Consider the following 24,215-nt stretch of genomic DNA (forward strand, 5'->3'; position numbering starts at 1 on the left):
CAAGAAGGTCTAAATTTAAAATAGCAGCTAAAAAATACCCCATAAAACCTTAAATTTTTATATTTTAATTTGAATACAAACAACTCACCTTTCTGCCAGTTTAAAAATTTTAAATGAAAACCACTCCAAGTTTAGGAACCTGTGAGTTTATTAAAGGAGGCAAAGCTTGACTTTTTGAATTTTACCCAATTAAAAGCTCAAGCGAGGGCTACATTTAAAATAGCAGCTAAAAATACCTCACAAAACATTAAATGTTTATATTTTAATTTGAATACAAACAACTCACCTTTCTACCAGTTTAAAAATTTTAAATTAAAACCATTTAAAGTTTAAAAATTCCAGTTTAGGAACCTGTGAGTTTATTAGTGTCAAAGCTTCACTTTTTGAATTTTACCCAATTAAAACCTCAAGCAGTTTTGAGTTTGAATTTTACCCAATTAAAAACTCAAGCAAGAAGGTCTAAATTAAAATAGCAGGTAAAAAAACATCCCATAAAACCTTTATTTTAATTTAGAAACAACTCACCTTTCTACCAGTTTAAAATTTTTAAATGAAAACCATTCAAAGTTTAAAAATTCCAGTTCAGGAACCTGTGAGTTTATTAAAGGAGTCAAAGCCAGGCAGTGGATGGATACTGTTTATTGGTTCTTTCCATCACATCTGAGTTACAGGTGTAAAAGTCACACAAACTGCAGGTATAAACATGTAAAACAATACAAAAATAAATGGAAAGGTAATTTTATATTTACTGAATCAAGTTGTGTAATAAATACGAGAGGCAAAAAGCTTCAATCACACCATTCAGCTGAACTGAAGTTACAGTAGTGTTTGTAAATAACACGTTTTTCACTTAGACTTGCAAATATTAAAGCATTGAGAACTAGTATAAAAGTGAATTTTGGCACATTGAAAAGTGAGAAGTGTTACACCAGGATCTGGCTGTTGGGTAAAAATGAAGCAATTTCTCACGAGCTTTCTGAGGTACATTTTTAACAACCTAAGATTAGATCAACCTTGTGGTTCTACCAACTCACAGTTCACAATTCACTATACTAGTCACAATTTTTTTTTTCCCTTTTCAAGAATACCAAAGTATTCCAGAGCTTAAATCTGTGCAAATTCAGACAAGTTTCAATTAAAAAATAACAATAATTAAAAAAAAAAATTAAACTTATAAGAGAACCCTCACGTGCAACTCAACTCCTCCCTGCAATCCGGTGTGTTAATTGCAAAGTGTAAAACTGGATTAATCCCAAATTGCACAGCGTCAAATTCAAATATACTCCCAGATTGCAGAGCAGCTCAAATTGCAAAGGTTCCCCTGCTAAGTTTGTCACATTTGAATCCTATAACTTCAGTAACTTCTGATCACACTCATTCTCGGTGAGGAGAAATTAAAAAACACCACCACAAGCTGCTAACAAAGGTCAGCAAAGCGTGGAAACCCCTTGAGGACTCTTCAGCACTTCCCAAGCTCAGGAATGCCTGGACACAAATTTTTCCAAGTACAATAAAAGAGAAAAGGAAAGGTGTAATGGCACTTTTGCTGTATCCAAACATCAGTGGGTTAGAAATGGTGCTTTTTTTTTTTGTTGTTTTTTTTTAATTATACAGTAGAAAAAAATGTTCAAACCTCGAGTTTCATCCTCACCCTGACTTCCAAGGAGTGAGGACACCAAATCCCCTGGGCTGGGGATTCCATACAGTACAAACAGCTCTGACCAGAGTACAAAAATTACACTCTTCTTAAAAAAAAAAGAAAATAATAAATTCAAAAAGCACTGCTGATTGTTAGAATTGACTCCCAAAAAATCAGCAACTGCTCTTCAACAGCAGCAGCAGCATCAGGCATTTCAGTCCTCAAAGAGTTTTCTTTTAAACAGTTTAACCATTTGTGCTAATATTTGTCACTAGGTTAAATTTAAATTTTTTTAAGTCCTTTCACCAAAACCGTTATTTTCCTTTAAAAAAAAAGAAAGGGGTGGTGCAACCCCTGACATCCATTTATTTGGGGAATAAATGGTGTCATCTGCAAGGCACTACTACATTTAAAGGATACCATTGTCACAGTTTCACTATTTCGGTATTTTTATTTATTTTTTTTCTTTCTATTTTGTTCTGGTTGAACAGTTGAAAGTCACAGTTTAAAAATAAAGGATAAAAATTGAGGTAATCAATTTCTTTCAATACCAAAATACATGAATTGAGCCAGTACCAGTCTGGTGAAAGGTCTTTGTAATACACAGCTATGACCATAGAGCACATGCAGCACAGCACAGGAGGGTTCTAGGCCTTTGTTCCGAGCTCTCCTGCTCCAGTTTTTAAGGAACACCTCAATTTGCACACTCACAACCCAATTATTTCCTTTTCTTTTTCGTTCACAGGGCTTGGAATTCCAGCTGGATCAAGCCCCATATCCACATTGATTTGAGAGCTGCACAAATTGGAGTTCTTAAAAAGAGTTCAGCAGAGCAAAAATCAGCTACAGCATCTTCATCTATTTTCAATCAATTGCACTTAAATCTACTCTGTATCCACTCAGGAGTTGAGACAAAGCCTCCAGCACGTGCCTGCTGTCCCAACCACTGGAATTTCTTCCCACATCACATCCCACTACTCTAAAAATATGGCTTTGCAGGTGAGAGAACTGGGACTGGAACAGCTGGGTTTACACTGAGTTCATTGGCAAAACAATTCCAATTGGAGCTCCATTTCCTAATGCCCCTTTTTATTGCAGCCCCACCACCACCAGAATTTTGGGATTCCTAAAAAATTCTGGGCTGTGAAATCATTTCATGCAACCAACTGGATTTAGTTGTAAACCCCTGGCAGCCCCCCCAACCCCACTGCTAGCTACCTTTGCTCTACAGGCACTACAGGATATTAAGACTAAAATTTAGCCATGCATAGATAAAACTCACGAGCTTTATCAGGATGCTCCACACTTGTGATCCAGGGAATACCCCAGGAAAGCCTAAAAACACAAACTAATTGCTGGCTTTTACTGGCCTCTAACAGGATACAAGTAGTTTTTATATAAAGTCTCGTGGTGTGCAAAAAAAAAAAAATAAAAATAAAATACTAAAGTCTTCAATTCAGACAGCTTTTTAAATCTAGGAGGAAAGCAAGGAATGAAACCTTATCAATATTTCTATCCCAGCTTGCAGCACCTGGAATTCCACCTCTGCACTGTGCAACACTCACAGGACAGGCATCCAGCAATGGAGACCAAAACCATCTAAAATGTGCTTCAGGTTACTGAAATTTCACTTATTTCATATTCCAAAGGTAAAAAATACATCTCTTAGCAAAGCATAAACTCTAATTTAGCCTCAAGTTTGATGGCAGGGGTTAAATCTCATTTTCCTGCCTTGGGATGAGGCTGTGCAGATACATTTGAATTATTTTAAGTGTCCTGCAAGAGATTTTTCATTCCATTTCTTGCTGTATCACAAACATCTGGTCAGAAAGAAAAGCTGCAGTTGCAGTAAAAGATTGAGCTGTCCCTAAGGCAAAGGAATATGAAAATAAAAAATTCCTGCTGGGCTGCTCTCACCTAAATTCTGAACACATGCATGCTGCAATAATCTGCTTATTCAAATAAACTCCAATAATTACCTGTAAGTAGCTGCTAAGGTACTTTAGAATCCTTCAGGCAGGGATTTATAAAGCCTCCTTTAAAATGATACTGAATTAAGTCAGGACAGGCTGCCAGCATTCCTGTTCTATCATTTAGGAACTATAAAAATTCTGTTGCAAGTATTTAAAAAGCTGATTTCTCACCAGCACAGGGAAATGTTACAGCGTGCAAACTCTTCTGGAAGCTCCACAAACAAGTTCCTGCCTCTTTCAAGTAACATCCTTTGCTATTTTTTACCTTTGGAAATCATTTATCTTCATGAAAAGGAATTCTTTAGCTGAAGAATCTCCCCCTTGCCTTGCCTTGCCTCATTTTTAGGACTGCAATAGGAATCCTCCAGGGATAATCTAAGCAAGGTGCACATTGCAGCCAGCCAGGAAATATTTTCAAGAATCCCAATGAGAGCACTGGGAAGAAATTAAAGATTTCTCCACTGATTTCACCCTGAAATGTATAAATAGCTTTTCTTTAAAGTCAGAATTTCGAGTGCAGACTCAAACTGTGCTGAGGTTTGAGATGGGCTGAGCCCTGGCAAAGGTGGGGGTGGGAGTGTTCCCTCATCCCTCTCTTTGGGAACACCCTGACAGCTCTGGGATTAGGGACTTTACTGAGTTGTTCCCACTGTTTCCATAGTTTTCCCTTTGGGATTGCCTTGACAGCTCTGGGATTAGGGACTCTGGAAAGTGTTCCCCCATTTCTCGCTTTGAGAACACAACAACAGCTGTGGGATCAGGGACTCAATTCTAAGTTTTCCCCACTGTTCCCCCATTTCTCTCTTTGGGAACATCCCAACAGCTCTGGGATTAGGGACTTTACTGAGTTGTTCCCACTGTTTCCACAGTTTTCCCTTTGGGATTGCCCTGACAGCTCTGGGATTAGGGACTCTGGAAAGTGTTCCCCCATTTCTCGCTTTGGGAATGCTCTGACAGCTCTGGGATTAGGGACTCAATTCTGAGTTTTTCCCAATGTTCCCCCATTTCTCGCTTTGGGAACATCCCAAGAGCTGCAGATTCAGGGATTCTAAATTTTTTAATCATTCTCCCATTTCTTGCTTTGGGAACACACCAAGAGCTGTGGGATTGGGTGCCCATCTGAGTTTTTCCCATTCCCCCATTTCTCACTTTGGGAACTCTCTGAAAGCTCTGGGACCAGGGACTCAGTTCTGAGTTCTTCTCATTGTTCCCCCATTTCTTGCTTTGGGAACACCCTGACAACTCTGGGATTAGGGACTTTATTGAGTTGTTCCCACTGTTTCCACATTTTTCACTTTGGGAATGCCCCAGCAGCTGTGAGATTAGGGACTCAGTTCTGAGTCTTCCCCACTGTTCCCCCATTTTTCGCTCTGGGAACACCCTGACAGCTCTGGGATTAGGGACTTTTTTGAGTTGTTCCCACTATTTCCACAATTTTCCCTTTGGGATTGCCCTGACAGCTCTGGAATTAAGGACTCTGAGAAAGTGTTCCCCCATTTCTCACTTTGGGAACACACAAACAGCTCTGGGATTAGGGACTCACTTCTGAATTTTTCCCATTGTTCCCCCATTTCTCGCTTTGGGAATCCTCTGAAAACTGTGGGATTAGGGACTCAATTCTGAGTTTTTCCCTCTGTTCCCCCATTTCTCGCTTTGGGAACATCCCAACAGCTGCAGATTCAGGGATTCTAACTTTTTGAATAATTCTCCAATTTCTTGCTTTGGAAACGCACCAAGAGCTCTGGGATCAGGGGCTCTTGAGTTATCCCCACTGTTCCCCCATTTCTTCCTTTGGGAACACACCAAGAGCTGTGGGATTAGGGACTCTGAGAAAGTGTTCCCCCATTTCTTGCTTTGGGAACACCCTAATAACTGCTGATTAGGGACTCAGTTCTGAGTTTTTCCCACTATTCCCCCATTTCTCGCTTTGGGAACACAACAACAGCTGTGGGATTAGGGACCCAATTCTGAGTTTTCCCCACTGTTCCCCCATTTCTTGCTTTGGGAACTCTCTGACAGCTCTAGGATTAGGGACTCAGTTCTGAGTTTTTCCCACTGTTCCCCCATTTCTCGCTTTGGGAACGTCCTAAGAGCTGCAAATTCAGGGATTCTAAGTTTTTGAATCATTCTCCCATTTCTTGCTTTAGGAACACACAAACAGCTCTGGCATTAGGGACTCAATTCTGAACTTTTCCCATTGTTCCCCCATTTCTCGCTTTGGGAACATCCCAAGAGCTGCAGATTCAGGGATTCCAAGTTTTGAATCATTCTCCCATTTCTTGCTTTGGGAACACACCAACAACTCTGGGATCAGGGGCTCCAGAGTTTTCCCCACTGTTACTCCCCCATTTCTTGCTTTGGGAACACACCAAGAGCTGTGGGATTGGGGACTCAATTCTGAGTTTTTCCCATTGTTCCCCCATCAGTCACTTTGGGAACATCCTAACAACTGTGGGATTAGGTGCTCATCCAAGCTTTTCCCATTCCCCCATTTCTTGCTTTGGGAATGCTCTGACAGCTCTGGGATTAGGGACTCAATTCTGAGTTCTTCCCAATGTTCCCCCATTTCTCACTTTGGGAACATCCCAAGAGCTGCAGATTCAGGGATTCCAAGTTTTGAATCATTCTCCCATTTCTTGCTTTGGGAACACACCAACAGCTCTGGAATTAGGGACTCAATTCTGAGTTTTTCCCACTGTTCCCCCATTTCTTGCTTTGGGAACACACCAAGAGCTGCGGGATTAGGGACTCTGAGAAAGTAGTCCCCCATTTCTCACTTTGGGAACACCCCAACAGTTGCTGATTAGGGACTGATTAGGGATTAGTTCTGAGTTTTCCCCACTGTTCCCCCATTTCTCGCTTTGGGAACATCCCAACAGCTCTGGAATTAGGGACTCAATTCTGAATTTTTCCCATTGTTCTCCCATTTCTCGCTTTGGGAACACACCAAGAGCTGCGGGATTAGGGACTCTGAGAAAGTAGTCCCCCATTTCTCGCTTTGGGAACACACCAAGAGCTGTGGGATTAGGAACTTTTCTGACTTGTTCCCCTTGTTCCCCCATTTCTCGCTTTGGGAACACCCCAACAGCTGTGGCATTAGGGACTCTCTTACTTTTTTTAATTATTCCCCCATTTTTTGCTTCAGGAACACCCAAAGAGTTCTGGGATTGGGGACTCTTCCGAGTCTGTTCCCCCATTTCTCGCTTTGGGAACCCCAATCCCACACCCTGAGCTCCCCCCTGACCATCAATGCTCCTGTGCAATGATTTCCAAGGGACACCCAGGGATTGTTTGATATCTGCACCATGGCCCAATTCCACAATTACATTCTGACCTTTTTTTTAGGAAATAAATCCAGTTTTGCTTCTTTTCTCCTCCTTCTTCTTCTTTTTCCCACGTTTCCACCACAAGCCAGAGATTCCAGGTGATGCTTTGGACAGTCTGGAATTAAGGTGAAGTGGAAGCAATCCTGACAGTACAAACAGCTAAGCAGTTACCATGTTAAATGCCAACCTCAGGGGAACAATCCCTTAGTTCGGGAAGGAGTGCTGAAAACAAACATTTCACTTGATTTCTTGTGAGCCAGAAGGACAAAAGAGCATTTTTGGTTCCTGACACAAGGACAGGAACACTCAGGATCCACGTGCTTAAATCTTCTGCTCAAAGAGGTCGTGGTACTCCTGCTCCTCCAGCTCCCTGTTGTACTTCTCAATTTCCCTGTTGGCTTCTTCCAAGTAATCATTCATGAACTGGTCCATTACTGGTTGGGAAAGGTGAAGGAAGAACATTTGTGCAAATGGAGTTTAGTAGAAAAGGACAGCCAGGTTTGAAGGAAGTGCCAGTTCTGGGACACTCAGTGAAAGCAGAAATTCAATATATTACTTTCTGGAAGTTCTACAGAAGTTCTCTAGAACTTCTAGTTCTAGAAATCAGAGCTACCCCAGCTCAGGGAATAAAGGAGCAGCACAAGGGACATTTCCCAGCCAGGAGGAAGATCTAAGAACAGCAAAACCACAGCAGAGTTAGATGGGATGCTAGGAAGAAATTCTTCCCAGGGAGGGTGGTGAGGCCCTGGCACAGGTTACCCAAAGAAGTTTTGGACTCCCTATCCGTGGAAGGTGCTGGAATGAGATCAGCTTCAAGGTCTCTTCCAACCCAAACCATTCTGGGACTCTGAACACATTTCCAGCTGTTTAAAAGTTTAAAACTCTGCCCAAAACTCAAATCCTCCAGAAAGGCTTAACCAGGCCTGCAGCTTTCCCTGCCAAACACCAAGGGGGAGGTGGAGTGAAGAGTCCTGGAATGGTTTGGGTTGGAAGGAGCTTAAATTCCATCTCATCCCACCCCCTGCCATGGACAGACACCTCCCACTATCCCGGGGTGCTCCAAGCCCCATCCAACCTGGCCTTGGACATTTCCAGAGATAGGGCATCAAGAATTTTCCAGTGAAGTCCAAGTTTGCTGTCAGGTTTTGTGTCCTGCAGACAGAAATCTGCTTAAAATTTTCAAGTTGTCCCACAAGACACAGGAAATAATTCTGTTCTTATTCCAAAGCAGCATCATCTGGATTTTTACCAAGTTTGGAGAAGTTACTGTGAAAACTAAACTGGGGATATAAAACCAATTTGGAAGTTGGTGACCAAAGACAAAAGCAAAAGGAAGTTATGAAAATGAGAGAATCACAGAATCATTTAGGCTGGAAAAACCCTCAGAGATCACCAAGGGCAGCTGTTAACCCTGCACTGCCATGGCCACCACTGAGCCAGGTCCCCAGGTGGTGACCAAGGACAAGAAGAACCTTGGCAAGGAATTCCAGGGTAAAACTAAGGACAAAAATATGATTGTTTTCACTGGAGTGTGTGCACACATGAAATTACATTCATTTGGAAGTTTTATCAGTCGTGCCCAGGCATTCAGTGCTATTACAGCACTATTTGGTTTGAAAAATATTTTTTTGACAAGCTGTGGTCCATAAATTATTCCCTGCATGAGCTCATGGGCAGTTTGGGGTTTGTTTTGTTGGTTCCATTCTGTTTCTGAGATCTTATCTCTCAAGAAAGGCTTTAAAACTAAGCTTTAGCTGGCAAGGAACTGGTTCTTTACCATATCTGCTTTGGCACTTAACATTTCAGAGCTACACAGTTCATTGCCTACCTAAAACCTTCCCCAAAACCCCCCATTTTAAAGGATACATGGATGATAATCCATTTTGTCACCAAAAAAATTCACAAATTGAGTCCCATTGTAAAAATAACCAGCTGGGAGTGGATCCAAGTGGCGTTTCACCTGCAGCAGGAAAAGAATTGAAATTAAACACCTGTAGGGACAGTCCTTACAAACTCAAACAGATAAAAGAAAATGAAAAGGCCATTACAGCAACCAAACATGGCCAATTTTACACCTTCTCCTGCTTTCCAGAGTGAATTTGGAGCTCTGAGATCAGATTTATACCTCAAATCCCTCCTGGACAGCTCCAAAAGTGCTGTAATAATTTAGTGCTCAGCACACTTGTTGTGGCAGGTGCTCTGTCATCCAGATGGATATTCAAGGGAAACCAGCCAAAGGAAGGGTTTGTAAATTATTGCTTTTACTCACGTGGATGTTTTTGATTTCCTGAAGGGTTAACATTCCTCTGGTTTTCAGGGCTTTCCTCTGAGGTTTCTGTATGAAGGAGATTCCAGTTATGTGATACCACAACTTAGTTGGTTAAAAAATAAAAAAATAAATTAAAAAAAAAAAAAAACAAAAAAAAAAACCAAAAACCAAACCACCACATAGAAACATGTGTTTTAAAAAATTCATTTCTAAAATTATTCAGTTCCATGAAGGTACTCACAACTATGTTCTGAAAACAAAAGGAAAAATTCACTGATCTTACAGAAAACACTCAGAAATTTAAAATTCTGTAGGTATTTTAAACAAGACAATTTAAATACAGCTTTACTGTAAGAAAGCTGGCACAGGAACAGAAAAACAACTTAATTTTGAGCCTGAGAAATTCTGTAATTCTTTTCTTTCGTGCAGCATGTGGTAACTCTTAGAGCTATCTGAAACCCTCAATTAGCCATGACTGTACAAAAAGTGTTTATAGCCCTGAATTGCTCAAAGAGGAAACACTTCACACTTGAGATAAGCATTTAAGTTCCAAGTTTTCATAAAATTTAGGTAGTATTCCACCAAGAGCTTTCTTACATGGCAAAGCATTTGTCTCCATGTTTTACCCCTGTGGTAAGTACAGAGCATGAGATAATCAGCACAGAAAATGGATTAATTCCCTGAATTAACACAGATGAGCAAAAGATGAGAACCTGAGCATCTCAGAAATTCAAAAACCTCAGAAATCTTGGAAACTTAGCAACTGCTCCAGCCACAGTCTGCAGGAAACACTTTTTCCTTCCTACACAAATTTTTGGAGGGAGACATTATGCAAATCCTAATCCATATAGAATTAAAAATAATTTTAACTTACAAATGTTCCAAAAAGTTGTCCAGAGAAGCTGTGGCTGCCCCAGGACCCCTGGAAGTGTCCAAGGCAAGGTTGGACAGGGTTTGGAACAATTTGGGATGGTGGAAGGTGTCCCTGCTCATGGCAGTGGGGTGGAACTGGATGGGATTTAAGGTCCCTTCCAACCCAAACCATTGCAGGATTTTATGGATCTGTGATTCTGTCAATCAGCTGTGGCAATCCCTCTGTGCAAACTCTGCCTTCTGAGCTCCCTACAACACCACATTCCCTGCTCCTCACTCCTCATTGCATGGATACATCAGCCATGCAGAAATACACTAATTAAAGATGACAAAATGAACAGGACTCTACCCTCCATTTCAGTGGATTACTTCCAAGGAGGTTTAATTTAGTGAATCAAAACAAATTTTCAGCTTTGCCAGCATTCAGGTACTGGAAGAAGATTTATTTCACAGCACACTTCAGCCCTTGGCAATCACAGCTCAGCTAAATCATCCTGTGTTTATCCTGGACATAATCCATTTGCTCAAGCATTCAAGAGCAAATCAATCCATGAATAAGCTGTAGCAAGCACTAAAACAATACAGAGATTACAACACACATTTGTAAACTCTTAGTCCCCTTCCTGAAATCCATTTGCACCCTAGAATGTCAATTCCTTGGTAGAAGGAAAAAAAAAAGATTAATTAAGAAACCCAAACATTTCACTGAGCCACTCATTTTTTTCCTTTGGTTGTTAAGAAATGCCAAGCACAGAACAAAAGGAAACCTGCCCACAAACCTGTTTTGCAGTTTCTCTGAGCCAATCTTTGATATCCTCTTCCTTCAGGGAGCAGCCAACGAACACAAGGAAATATTCCTGTTGACTGCTGCAGTCTCTGGGATCATTTCTGGAATCAGGAGGAGTTGGCCCCTCTGGAACAGGCACCAGGCTGAGGGAATTTGCTGCTGTGTTGTGACACACTTCAATGACTTTATCAGCATCTAACAAGGAGAAGACAGAAGGAAGAGCCTGATAATTGCTAATCTAATCTAACATCAACACTGCTGCAGACAGAATCCAGGACAGAAATACTTTTTTAAACACCCATAAGGTGCAGTGTGATCACAACACCTCAGAGTAATTTGCCCTTACCTGAAAACTTCACTTTGCCCATGATGTGATAAATGTTCCCAGAAAAAGGACTTGGCTTGAGCAACGACTTAATTGCTGTTTGAAACAGAAGATAAACAGATTATCTCAACTTATTTTTCTTCTCTTTGGTGGAGCTTCTGGTAAAACCTGTGCAACTGATCCCTAATCCACATCCCAGTGCTTCCAAAGGAAAAGCTGTCATGTGCCTTGGAGTCTCACAATGTAACATTTATTTTCTCATTCTTTGCCATGGAGTTTGGGAAATGAGGTGTGTTTGGGATAAGGAACTCTCACAGTGTGTGTGGGAGGTAAAATCCTCTTTAACACTACTTGGCTAAGCAGAGGAAAGGTTTGGTAATTTATCTACTCTAGAGCTGAGTCTGTTTTCTAGGAGCTACAAAGAATTACTTGGCATAAAAAGTAGAAGCTGATGGTCACTTATAAAACTGTATTTCAACACTCCCAAATACAATGAGACATAAAATAAAAAAGCAAAGACAGGAAGTTGTCTCAGTCCTAGAAACCAAAAATTCAATTAGATTTTCATCTGAACAAAAATCATGGGACAATTTTCCAGAGCTGACACTAAGGAACAGAATTTACTGTACTTTTAGGAAGGAAAGCTGAGTTTTCAATTAAAAATTAACTTCAGTAGTGATTAAATAACTGTGTTACGTCAGTGCCTTCCTTCCCCTCTATCCCTCAGCATCCCAAACTTGGATTTCAATCAAGTCAGGCAAAGTTCATTGGTACCTTTGCATTTGGTGACAAATCTTGTTTTCTCCAGAGGGCGGCTGAACCACACACAGATCTGAACCATGGGAGGGAACACGGGCCCAGCCCCATACCTGCCCTCATACCTGCACACAAAAACAAACACCTTCAACACACAGAAATCACAGCAGCTTCTGCTTCTCATCCAGCAAAAAACATCTGTTCTTTCACCACAGATTGAAAGGAAGGAAAATACAGAGATTTCTTCTCTGTGAAAATGTGCTGCCAACAGCATTAGGTTGGTCAAAGCACTCAGGATTCCTTTTTACGGAGTCTTGAAATGGTTTGAGTCAAAATGGACCTTAAAAATCATCTAATTCCCACCCCCACCACGGGCAGGGACATCTTAACCTAGCCCAGGGTGCTCCAAGCCCTGTCGCTCCAAGCTGGCCTTGGACAATTCCAGGGATCCAAGGGCAGCCACAGTTTCTCTGGGCACCCTCACAGGGAAGAATTTTCCCTAATATCTTATCTAAATCTCTCTTCTTTTAGCATAAAACCCTTCTCTGTGTCCTGTCACCATCTACCCATGTAAAAACTCATTCTACACCTTTTTATGAGCCCTCTTTAGGTACTGCAAGGCTGCAAAAAGATCTCCCTGGATGCTTTTGATGTTCTTGCTGCTTTCCTTCTCTTCCACACTACCCAGATCCAATTCTTGCATACTGTCATCAAACAGACTAACAGCTTCCCAAAAGTTTGAAATATTTTCTTTTCCTGCTCTCTCTCTTTGTCTCCATGCAATCACAAGCAGCTCTGATGTTACTAATTCAATATCCTCACCCCAAGCCTTGTGCTTCACTCCAGTAGCTTTACTTGGCTACTTGCATCCAATTCAGAACCAATTTTATTAATAAAGAGATACAGAGGACTGCAAGGTATGATAAATAAACACAGAGCCTGGTCAGCCAGGAGTTATGATTGCTGAGAGCTGCAAATTTCTGCCAAAAAGGTACAGCAGAAAGAATTGCAACAAGATGTGTGAAGAGCCCTGAGCCAGGAGAAATCTCCCTCGGTGTTCAGTGGAGATTTGGTGCCACGTGGGTTTGTGGCTGAGCTGTGCCAGGGCTGTCACTGAGGTTCCTGGTTTTTGTGAATAATTGCTCTGCTAATGGCCAGACTGACAGAGCAAGTTCATTCCAGTAATGCTGAATAGCTGTCAGGATGAAATTACTCCAGTCATTATTGACCTCACCCATCCCAATCCTTCCCAGTTTATTCCCACAGGGTTCTTGCCTATTCTTCTGGAAAGCAACAGTAATCTTGCCATTGATTTAAATGGTGGCCAAAAAGGAGCTTTTCCCCCCATAAAAAGGCAGCAATCTTGTATCCACTAAGAATAATCATCAGCTCTCTTAAAAATGATTTACAAAGCTGCTGCCTGTTCCAAATGAGTAGTCTTAGGGAAAAAAAAATATATAAATGAAGTTAGTGAAACATTTTAATCTTCAAGTTAATTAGAAAAATAGTTTTAATACTTCTCAGTCTAGATACTTGCCAGCCAGGGTACATTAAATATCGAGCTCTCATCATCTGAGGACTTGAAAAACTGCTTTCTGAGAGAATTAGTTCAATATCCTCGTTCCTGTAAAGAGATAAAAATGAAGATTTTTCATTTTCTAAGTTAAATAAAATGGCCACTATCTACTTACATTAAAACATAATGTGCTAGTGACAGTAAAATTAAGAGCACTTTTCCTTTAGTATGGCAGTAACAGCAACATAAATCACACTCTGCAAACAAAACACATTTCCTAATCCCTGTATTTATATGCCCATAAACGTAAAGGGAAAATCCCTTTTGCACGAGAAGCAATTAAGAAAAAATCTGCATTTCCTTCCTATAAATCACCAGAGCAAAAACATGAGAACAGAAGTTTCTGAGTGCTGGTGGCCCATGTGCCAAAAGCAATAAATCCTGCTGGAAGTTACCTTGTTACAATCCCATTTTCTGCCAGGATGAAGGAAACTCCAGGATTTGCTGCTCTGATCAGGCTCTGCAGCTGCACCAGCAGTGGGTGCCTCTGCTCTGTGGCATGACTTGTGAAAACCACATTACTCACCAGTCCTGTGGAAGGAAATCAGGGGATATTTTACACAGTTCAGGCATGTAAACAGTGACTAATAAACCATTCAGTGATATTCCAACCATTCTTCTCTTATTTTCCTTCCCTTTCACTGCATTCTTTCATTAAAGACAAAAAGAAAAACCACTACAACAAAAAAAAAAACAAGCAGAGAATCTTTCATCTAACAGAATCAATTTAGACTCAATCCATAGACCCAATTAATTAAAACAACAAATCCATACAACAATCAATTTGAGCAGGACTAGTTTAGAAAAAAATAAAAAGAACATTAAGGTGTAATGAATTCAATGTGCAGGAAGAGACTGAACAGGTAAAAATCAGAATTTTGGACACTCAGTTGCCACAAGAGAAGGGTTTAGGGTTATTTTCTGTATTTAAAGACTCCAAAAGTTTATTCAGACAGCAAGACTGAACCCATGAGGCATCAAAAAGATAACAGAAAACCATCCAGTTCATTCAGTTCTAGGATCCCTGCTTTCCAGTTATACATGATTTGACTTTCAGCCCAGTTCCTCAAAGAAATTGCAGTGTCAACACTTGGTGCCTCCCTAGGATGTCTGCATTGTCCTGAATGGGAGGGATGGAGAGGAAATGGAGAGGAAACAGCCTCAAGTTGTGCCAGGGGAGGGTTAGATGAGATATTAGGAAATATTTCTTCATGGAAAGGGTTGTCCAGCCCTGCCCAGGGCTGTGGTGGAGCCCCCATCCCTGGAAGTGTTCAAAGAACACGTGGATGTGGCTCTTGACAGGAGTAATGGGGAACTGGGCAGTGCTGCTGGGTTGATAATTGGATTTGATGATTTTAGAGATCTTTTCCAACCTAAACAATTCTGTAATTTTACAAGAAATGTTATTTCTTTGCTCAAGATGCACCCCTGCTCTGACACTTTCCTGTGACTACAAGTGGAGTGGAAGGAAGAACAGAGAATCTCCAACACCCAGGAACAACTGAGCCAGGATGCATTTTCTCTGCCTCCAACTATTCAAAGTAAAGATGAAACAACTGATCACACCAATTCCTGGTCTTTAACAAGTCTTAAATCACATTAATCCATGCAAAGGCTGCTTTACACACAAATTCCTGCACCAAATATTTCTGGGGCTGTTGAATTGCACCACACACTGCCAGTCACTGCTCTTTGCATCACTGACCCTTCCAAGCCAGAACTTTATTAACAGCACAAATCTCCATCACTGTATTTCTCTTTTAAAGTTTCCACTCCAATTTCAGCAACACCCATGTCTTCAATACTTGCTCTTGGAGGAGGGGGAAAAGGGAAGAAGAACAGCAAAGCACTCTTTGAAATTTAAGCCATGGGCAGGCTTGAAATAGTATCAGGTTTGGGGATATTAATAATGAAATTAGGATAAAAATATGAATGAGATAATTATACTATTAATAAGATAATAATTCTACCCCTGGACTATTCCAGGCCAGGCTGGATGGGGCTTGGAGCAGCCTGGGATGGTGGAAGGGGGTTGGAATGAGATGAGCTTTGAGGTCCCTTCCAACCCAAACCATTCTGGGATTCCTGAATCACCCCCACCACCCTGTGGCTGTGCCACAGAGCTGCCACTGAGTCCTTGTGACAATTGGCAGCACCAAGCCTTGAAGAGGATCCATAACTGTCCAGGATAAGCTGGAAAAGCTCTAAGTTAAAAAAAAAAAAAAAAAAAAGAAAACAAAACAGGGAGTGTAATCCAAAGAAAAACAAAACAACTTCCTGAGAATTGGAAGGTGCCTCCAAGTCTTCAGTAATGAACAAATTTAACCTTTTTTATTTAAGTTGCCATTGCCATCTCTGTTTCTAAGAGATGCATTTTGAAGACCACCCAGTTTTGTTTAAATCTTTATTTATACACTCCTCTAAAGAAAAGAACCCTTGCAGCCTGGGGAATAACATGTTCAATGGAAGCAGGAAAGGAACAGGAGGGATGGATTAAAAATACATAAGCTGTATGAAAATAATGGCTCCTCTTTGCTCCCAAACTTACAATGGGAATATTTAACAATGGTGATGTCTTAATTTGTGTTCTATATGAAATTGTTTCACAAGGGATGCCCTTGGACTAGGAAGGTATCATCTTACAGCTTCTGTGCAAGAAAGAAAGGACAGAAAGACAAAAAAAAAATAAAGAAAAGAGAGACAAAAGGGAGTTACAGGACACAGATGGTGGCAGGAATTTCTGGAGAAATTTAAGGAAGTATGAACAGGATGCTCCTGTTGGTCTTTGGCTTTGTCAGTTCTCCCCAATCCCCAACTGCCTCTGTCAGTCTTGGGGCTCTCCAAACAGAAATTTTGGAAAATCTCACATTGATAACGTCCCCAGGAACCTCTGTGATACAGAGAAAGGCACCAAAAGGCAAAACAAACTCACTCCCCACGTGTGAAGATAGAAGGAAAAAGTACAGCTCCAAAGTCTAATTAATTCCTACTAATTAATTCCTACTTGGTTTTTCTCACACCCACAAAGTTTTGGCTTCAGATCTCTACAAAGCCCAGTACAACACTGTTAGAGCTCTAGATACTGAGAATTTTACACTTAGAGAACTTTAGAGCTCTAGACTGAGAATTTGAGGCTAACAGACCCTAACTCCCAGGAAAACACTACATTTGACCATAAAGAAAGCTTCCAAAACTAATTAATAACACTAAAATTACAAGAGTATCATTCAGTTAAAAGCATATAATATCACAAAGTAAAAAGCTTAAGAGTTTAGGGTTTTAAAGTATAGTAATAGATATAAAACAAATAAAAGCTTTAGAACAAAAGCTTCTTCTTCACCTTCTTCTTCATAAGTTTGAGTAGGATTTTGTAATTAGACAGAAAAGTCTGCCTGTATTGTGGACTTGAAGTAATTAATTATTAACTTAAAAGTAGCATATAATATCACAAAGTAAAAAACTTAAAGAGTTTAGGGTTTTAAAATATAGTAATATATATGAAACAAATAAAAGTTTTAGAACAAGAGCTAGTCCTTCATAAGTTTGAGTAGTGTTTTGTAATTAGACAAAAAAGTCTACATTGTGGACTTAAAAGAAATTAATTATTAAGTTAAAAGTAAAAGCAATTTAAGTATCATTTCTTAATTAGGTAGTTTAACCTTGAAAAACCTTATAACAAAAAATAGTTACCTTATTAGTCAGATACTAAATACAAAACTCACTACCTATAAAATGTAATATAGATTTTAAAAATAAGCATTTAAATCTAAACACAAAGCATCATCTCAAGTATCTTCAATCCCAACTTCAAAAAAAAAAATCCAAAAACCAACACAACACAGTCCTGACCCATTGGTGACACAGCAAAATGAACAATATTGGGGTGCACAGCATTCCAGAAATATGAATTAATATCTCAGTGTGAATGTCTCATTAAATCTTGCTGTTGTTGCACCAAAAATGAATTCCCAGGTGTGTGAAACATAATGAATTCTCTTTTAATTGTGCTCAGAGAAGCTGTGGCTGCCCCTGGATCCCTGGCAGTGTCCAAGGAGAGGTTGGACAGGGCTTGGAGCACCCTGGGACAGTGGAAGGTGTCCCTGCCATGGCAGGGGGTGGCACTAAATGGTGGCAATAAATGCTCTTTGAGGTCCCTTCAACCCAAACCAGTCTGTGATTCTATGAATTATGCAAATGTAAATTCTCTATTACTGCACACATGGCACAACTCTGCATCTGTCTGGAAAGTTTAAGTGTGCCACATCTCACTTCAAAGCATACTTTTCCTCCTAAACCTTTTGCACAAAAATTACCCCTATTTTTGTGAAATAATTTCTTTCCACAAAGGGACCTCTCAGCCATGATGTCACATTCTGTATCACAGAACTGCACGACAACACTTTGCAATGTGCAGAAATTATTCCCTGCCACAAGAACATTCCTCTAAGCTCCAGTATTTGTAATTCTTGCAGCATTTTGACTGCAAGAAAATCAGCTACTCTTGTCCTGGGCATTTTGCAGTTTCTCCTTCAACAATGACCAATTCTCACCCAATCCAGTGTGTACAAATTCACTTCAAGGAAAACAAAACTTTGAGTGTTTTATTTATTCTTTCATAAAACAATTTGCACCTTTAACTTCTCTGTAGTTATTAACAATTCTTCACATTCTTAACATTCTCCTGCTCTCTTCAATTTTACCAGGGGGTGTACACATGATAATTTTCCAATTTGGAGCACCAACACTTTTCTCCAAATAAAATATTGATTTATATAACAGCACCCACTTTCTGTCCAGCTTGTTCACAACTTCATTTTTTAAGGTTCTCTTCACACATGAAAAAGAGATGGCAGCACTCTGACAGCCAAGCAGAGCAATCAGAGTTGAAGCAGCCACCAGAAGAGCACAGAATCCTACTCTGATTATACAACAACTGCATTTAAATATAAAGACCAAATAAACCCAAAAATAAACCCAACCTTGCCTTGAACACTTGGGGCAGGGATTTGAGGGCAGGTGAGGAAGGATCATTTCCCATTTATGCCAAATCCTGCTTTAATTCCCAAGCCTGGCAAGGAGGACAGTGCAGCCAGTGATTGATTTCAGAATATAAAACTGAACACCCTGCAAGGACCCTTCAGGCCACACCAAGAGGAGGATTTGGGGAACAAGGTCACCCCTCATTTTGCCCTTTTTAATACAGCAGAAATGAAAGGAAAGCTCCATTTCCTCACACATCCCCAAAGGAGGGTGGAACTCCGGTTCAATCCATCTCACTCCCAGTTACAACAGCTCAGTGTGAGCAGTTTCATTCATGATTTTAAGAAACCCATCCTGCACATGAGGACTTCAAAATGGATCATGCTCCAGAATTTTTACCTTTTCTGCCAATGTTTGACACAGATTGTCTGTTCTTACCTCCAAGAGTTTATCAAGACTCTTTGTCTCATCTATTAATAGCACAAAATAATAAATACAGGTATTTATTTGGCCACATGGCTCAGTTATTTGTAATTCTTGCAGCATTCTGACTGCAAGAAAATCAGCTACTGTCGTCCTGGGCATTTTGCAGTTTCTCCTTCAACAATGACCAATTCTCTAGAGCTCAAAGTCAGGAAAAGTGACACATACCTTGTGAACACTGGTCCAAGAACTTGGGAAAAAGAAGCCTAAAAAACCAAAAAGTTCACATATTAAAAATTGATATTATTATTTAAGTAAAACATTTACATTCACTTGGATGCTGACAAAATCTCACAAACCAAACCATTTTCATGCTTCTTTTCCTCAATCCATATAACTGCAACATCCTCACAGGTTATGTCTTTCAGGACTTTTCCCCCAAAAATCAGTTTTGTAGATGGTTTTAATTCGCCAGCAGATTTAAGAGCTAATTCCCACCATGTAATTTCTTCTGTACTCTAAGAAATAGAAGCAGAACTCTAAGAATTGAAGCAGAAATGCTTCAATGTTATTTGAATTCTTATTTAAACAATACGAATTTGAAGTTTGCCCAAAAGAATTGTGCCTTTCAAAGAGTGGGAACTTTCCATAGAAAGACTGGATGTACAGAATGCCAATTTTTGCTGCTGTGCCAGACAAGAATTTGACAATTTTTGACAAAAATTTTGACAATGTTTTTCAGGAGCTTTGTCTTGGACACAAACCCTCAAGAAGAGCATTTTACCTGTTCCCTTCCCCTCTCCCCTGCCCTGGTCTGTTAATTCAGAATGGGGAAAAGCTCCATGCCATGCTCATGGAAGAGCTGGATCTCTACAATGATGAACTCTGAGGCAGGAAATGGGTTTGATTTTCTTGAGTGCAAGTTTCAAGCCAGACATGAAATCCACTCTGTTCCATTCTCCCAGTGAAATCACCAAAGTTTCCCAACTGCAAGGTTTGCCATGGACACTGTGTGGCTATTTGGGAAATTCTTATCAGAACAAACTCCAAAGGAAAATAGAAATAATCTCCAGCACAGGCTGAGCCTCTGCCTTCAATTGCTTCTGCACTTGAGGAGAAAAACAGTGTGAAAGGACTGCAGGCTGCTGCTGCTAAACACTACACAGTACCAGGACTAGTAACACGTTAGTAAGTTAAAAGTGAAACAGAAATGGAACTTGTCTTTCCTAGAATTATGGAAAGGACAAGTTTAAACAGCACTCCAGCATCAATTCAACAATTTTTTTATGTAATCTTTAATATTTGTTTGGTATCTTTGTCACAGAGACAAGAAGAAGCAGCAAGGTAAAGTCTATTTATTGACTACTGCAAAGCACAAGCAGCACCTTGGTTAGTGTTTTAAAACAGCCAGGAAATGTCAGGAATGCACTTTTAGAAACTGCTTGGGCAGTTCTCCTCTAAGCTGTGATGCACAGTTGGATCACAAACAGAAGCAGTGCTACCAACTCCAAAACCTCTAACTGCTGGAACTTACTTTTATCAAATCAGCTGCAAGGCATAATTAAAAAATTGGAGTGTTACAATTTTACAGGTAGGTCTGAGAAATGATTCCCATGTTTGCTGAAGTCTGGAGCACACACATTTACTATGAAACCAAACTATTTCCAAAGGTCAGTGACTTGGCTCTGTGACCATTTCCTCCCCACCCTGGCTCTGCAGTAACCCAGGATATCAGATTTTAACACTTGCAATGCTTTGGCTTCCGTGCTTTGTCATTCCCTTCCCCATTTCAGGCATTGTTTCCCTTCAATTCCATATCTGAAACCTGTAAATTCTTTTTAAACATCCAAAAGTAGTGGCAGAATCAATAACCCATGAGATGCACATCTCCATTTTTAGTCTGCCTTACTACAAGATTGCAAAAAAGAGAATATTCAGAGTTACAAAGTCCTTAACCAGAAGATTTATATTTACACAAACTTTATTTATTCTTCTAGGAGTTGAACTTCTATTGGAGCTGAACTTCTATTGATATTTTATATAATTATACACCCAGTGGAAACCAAGTGCCATCCTGATAAACCAAACAGCACTTCCAAGTTCCTCCAAGATGGATTATTAAGCAATTTTATGAGATTTAAGTGGCTTTTAACCATCACAAATCACTAATTATTATAAAAGTGATACCAAAAATTGACATATCTGCTCTTAAACTTGTAAGAATACTTCAAAGCACACCTGTGTTCCATGTAGCAGCTCAGAGGCTCCACACAGGTGTTGATTGTTCCAATGATGAAAGAAGATTTCACATCTGGGTCAGGGTGAGTCTGCAGGGCTTGCACAACATCAATAACATCAGTGTACCTGCAAGAATCCAAAAGGAAAAATGGGTTCAGAGATCCAGAACAGTTCCCTACTCAGGAAGAAATTGATGGCTTGGAGGAAAACTGGATTTCCAAAAGAGCTACAAAAAGAGATTGAAAGTAGCTCAGAGCTTGGCAAACCCAAACAAATCAAGCAAATCTAAACAAATTAAGCAAATCCAGCAAATAAACTGACTGGAGGTAACATTAAAATTAAATTATTAACAATTCAGAAAAAAATAGTGTAAACCTTGCACTGAACAACTGGCAGCTTGCAGAAAGCACAAAAAGCACAATATAACACAAACACTTCATGCCAAGCAAATGAAGCACAATTTGAGTTAAAAAATGAACAAAATAACAGCCTCTCTCATTTATCAGCTCCCAATTTAAATATGTTTCTACCACTAATGCATCCATTTTTTATCAGGATTTCATCACTGTTGCATTTTATCTCTATTAGGTGAAGCTGAGTTTTAATTTCAGGTATTTAAGTTTTTAATTTCAGGTATTTATTTCTCAGCCAGTTACAAACTTTTATCTACAAATTTTTATTCAGTTTTTAGCCGAATGGGATAGTTAAAGAACTCCAGCTACTCTAAAGCTGTCTACACCAACATCCAGCTATCCATAAAGAATTAAAAACTTCCAATTTTCTGTTCCTGAAGCAGAGCTGCTACCAGATTATCAGTTATTTTGCCCATCAATGGATTTGACACCATCCTTACTAATTACACAAAAAAATTAAATTAATCTGGCTCCAAAATGGAAAAAATGATGGTTTTTAACATTATCAGAATGGATCCTAATGAAGAAAATGCTGAGCTCCATTTGTACACCCTCAGTGAGAAGGATGAGCTGGAAATCACTGCAGCCAGGTCAGGGTAGTGCCTCCCTCACCCTGGTTTGTGTCACCTTCTAATGACTCAGAAGATGATCCTGGTTCTCAAATGCTACACTGGAGATGGAAATGTCAAACACAGGTAGGTGGCTCAGTCCTCACCTTTATCCCACAAGGAAAATGGCATTTATCCAAAACACATCACTAAGCCCTCCTCTGTTATCACCTGCTCTATCAGGCAACAAGATTTCTGACAGTTTGATCTCTGCTGGCAGTTCTGGAGTCAGAATCACAGAACAGTTTGGGTTGGAAAGGACCTTTAAAGGTCACCTTAGTTCAACCTCCAGCAACAACCAGGGACACCTTCCACTACTCCAGGCTGCTCCAACCTGGCCTTGGACACTTCCAGGGATGCAGGGGCAGCCACAGCTGTGCCAGGGTCTCACCACCCTCACAGCCAGGGATTCCTTCCCAACATCCCACCCAAATCTCTCCTTTTTCCATCTGAAGCCATTCCCTGTGTCCTGTCCCTCCATCCCTTGTCCCCAGTCCCTCTCCAGCTCTTCTGGAGCTCCTTTAGGTCCTGCAAGGGGCTCTGAGCTCTCCCTGGAGCCTTGTGAGCATTCCCAGCTCTCCCAGCCTGCCTCCAGCCCTCAGAGCAGCTCTGTGGCCTCCTCTGGACTCTCTCCAGCAGCTCCAGGTCCTTCTGCTGGTGGGACCTAAGAGCAGGGGCAGCTCTGCAGGTGGGGTCTCACCTGAGCAGGGCACAGGGGCAGAATCCCCCCTCCCCTGCTGCCCACAGAGGGGTTCTGGGCTGTGAGTGCACCCAGACCATGGAAGGAAAGCTAAGGACACCATTTTAACAGGAGCAACAAAACCAACAGGGACAGAAAAGCTGAGTTTGGTCCATATAAAAACCAGAATTGCCTTATTCTACGCAACAGCTCCTTACCCTTGCAGCACCACCAGGAGCCTGTTGTTCTTCCCAGCGGGCTTCCCAGAGCTCTTCAGGGTGGGCTGATGGACCCCAAGGTTCTGCTGGGCCTCCAGGAGCCCGGCCAGGAAGCGCTGGAAGTGGGAGGCACTGAAACACTGCGGGCTGTCCATGGTCTGCCGATACACAATCCACCTGGGGCACACACAGGGAGCAAGGCAGGTCAGCAGCTGGCACACAACAGCTCTGTTTTCTTCCTATTCTCCTAAACTGAAGGCAATCTGTATTCTATTTGCCATCTGTCAGAGGTGGAGCAGTTATCTTCTGTTCATTGGGCAGTTTTCTTTATCTCTTCCACGGCCAATCCTCCCTCCGGGGAGATATCTCCTGTTAATGGACCATTAATTATTAATTATGTTTGTGGTGGGGTCCCAGGACGAGGGAAGAGATGAGAATTTTGACTCTGTGTTTCAGAAAGCTGACTTATTATTTTATGATATATATTACAACTATACTAAAAGAACAGAAGAAAAGATTTCATCAGAAGCCTTAAAAGGAAAAGAATAGAATGATAATAAAATTGTGACTGACCAGAGAATCTGAGACAACTGGACTGTGATTGGCCATTAATTAAAAGCAACCACATGTGAGACCAATCACAGATGCAACTGTTGCATTTCACAGCAGCAGATAACCATTGTTTACATTTTGTTTCTGAGGCCTCTCAGCTTCTCAGGAGAAAAGATCTTAACGAAAAGATTTTTCATAAAATATGTCAGTGACATATGTTCTGTTCATGGGCCATTAATCATTAATTATCTTCTGTTAATGGCCAGTGAGTGTCCCTGCAGGGCTGATCCAATTCCATCATCTCATGGGGAGATGCTCCGCCCAGGGGAGGAGCCAAGCATTCCTACCTGGATACAATCTGAGGTTTGGGACACCAGCACAGCTTTTCCACTGGATTCCCAGAGGAACAGCTGCCTCTTCCACTGGATCTTCAGAGGGAGCCCAGGCCCATCTACAGCACCCCTGGAGCTTCTCCAGGATCCCTGCTCCACCAGAACCACACTGGGCACTGCAGGAGGGCTGAGCCACAATTCCAACTGGACTGCTACCAACAGGGTGTCAGGTTGTATTCTGACTCTCT

General features: G+C 40.8%; 1 protein-coding gene across 2 annotated transcripts in view; it reads right to left on the reverse strand.

The window, feature by feature from the left end:
- Positions 1–623: 623 nt before the first annotated feature.
- DNAAF9 (dynein axonemal assembly factor 9) overlaps positions 624–24,215 on the reverse strand; it is a 77,593-nt gene continuing 54,001 nt past the window's right edge. The window contains exons 27-38 of one of the 2 annotated variants that reach the window (XR_008484120.1): positions 23,084–23,260; positions 21,166–21,291; positions 19,156–19,193; positions 13,920–14,055; positions 13,486–13,572; positions 11,967–12,073; positions 11,214–11,288; positions 10,860–11,062; positions 9,208–9,273; positions 8,805–8,898; positions 5,486–7,372; positions 624–5,074 (exon numbers count right to left, since the gene is read on the reverse strand). Coding sequence is in view for 1 of the 2 variants with exons in the window: in XM_054293303.1 (XP_054149278.1) it covers positions 7,260–7,372; positions 8,805–8,898; positions 9,208–9,273; positions 10,860–11,062; positions 11,214–11,288; positions 11,967–12,073; positions 13,486–13,572; positions 13,920–14,055; positions 19,156–19,193; positions 21,166–21,291; positions 23,084–23,260 (1,222 nt within the window). In the remaining variant the exon portion in view is untranslated. Of the gene's footprint in view, positions 7,373–8,804; positions 8,899–9,207; positions 9,274–10,859; positions 11,063–11,213; positions 11,289–11,966; positions 12,074–13,485; positions 13,573–13,919; positions 14,056–19,155; positions 19,194–21,165; positions 21,292–23,083; positions 23,261–24,215 lie in introns of both variants that reach the window. The other variant, XM_054293303.1, reaches the window with a different exon arrangement.

Source organism: Melozone crissalis, unplaced genomic scaffold, assembly GCF_028551555.1.
Source record: "Melozone crissalis strain CALT ecotype California unplaced genomic scaffold, PUWL_Pcris_2 ptg000132l_1, whole genome shotgun sequence".
In the NCBI taxonomy this organism is placed as follows: domain Eukaryota; kingdom Metazoa; phylum Chordata; class Aves; order Passeriformes; family Passerellidae; genus Melozone; species Melozone crissalis.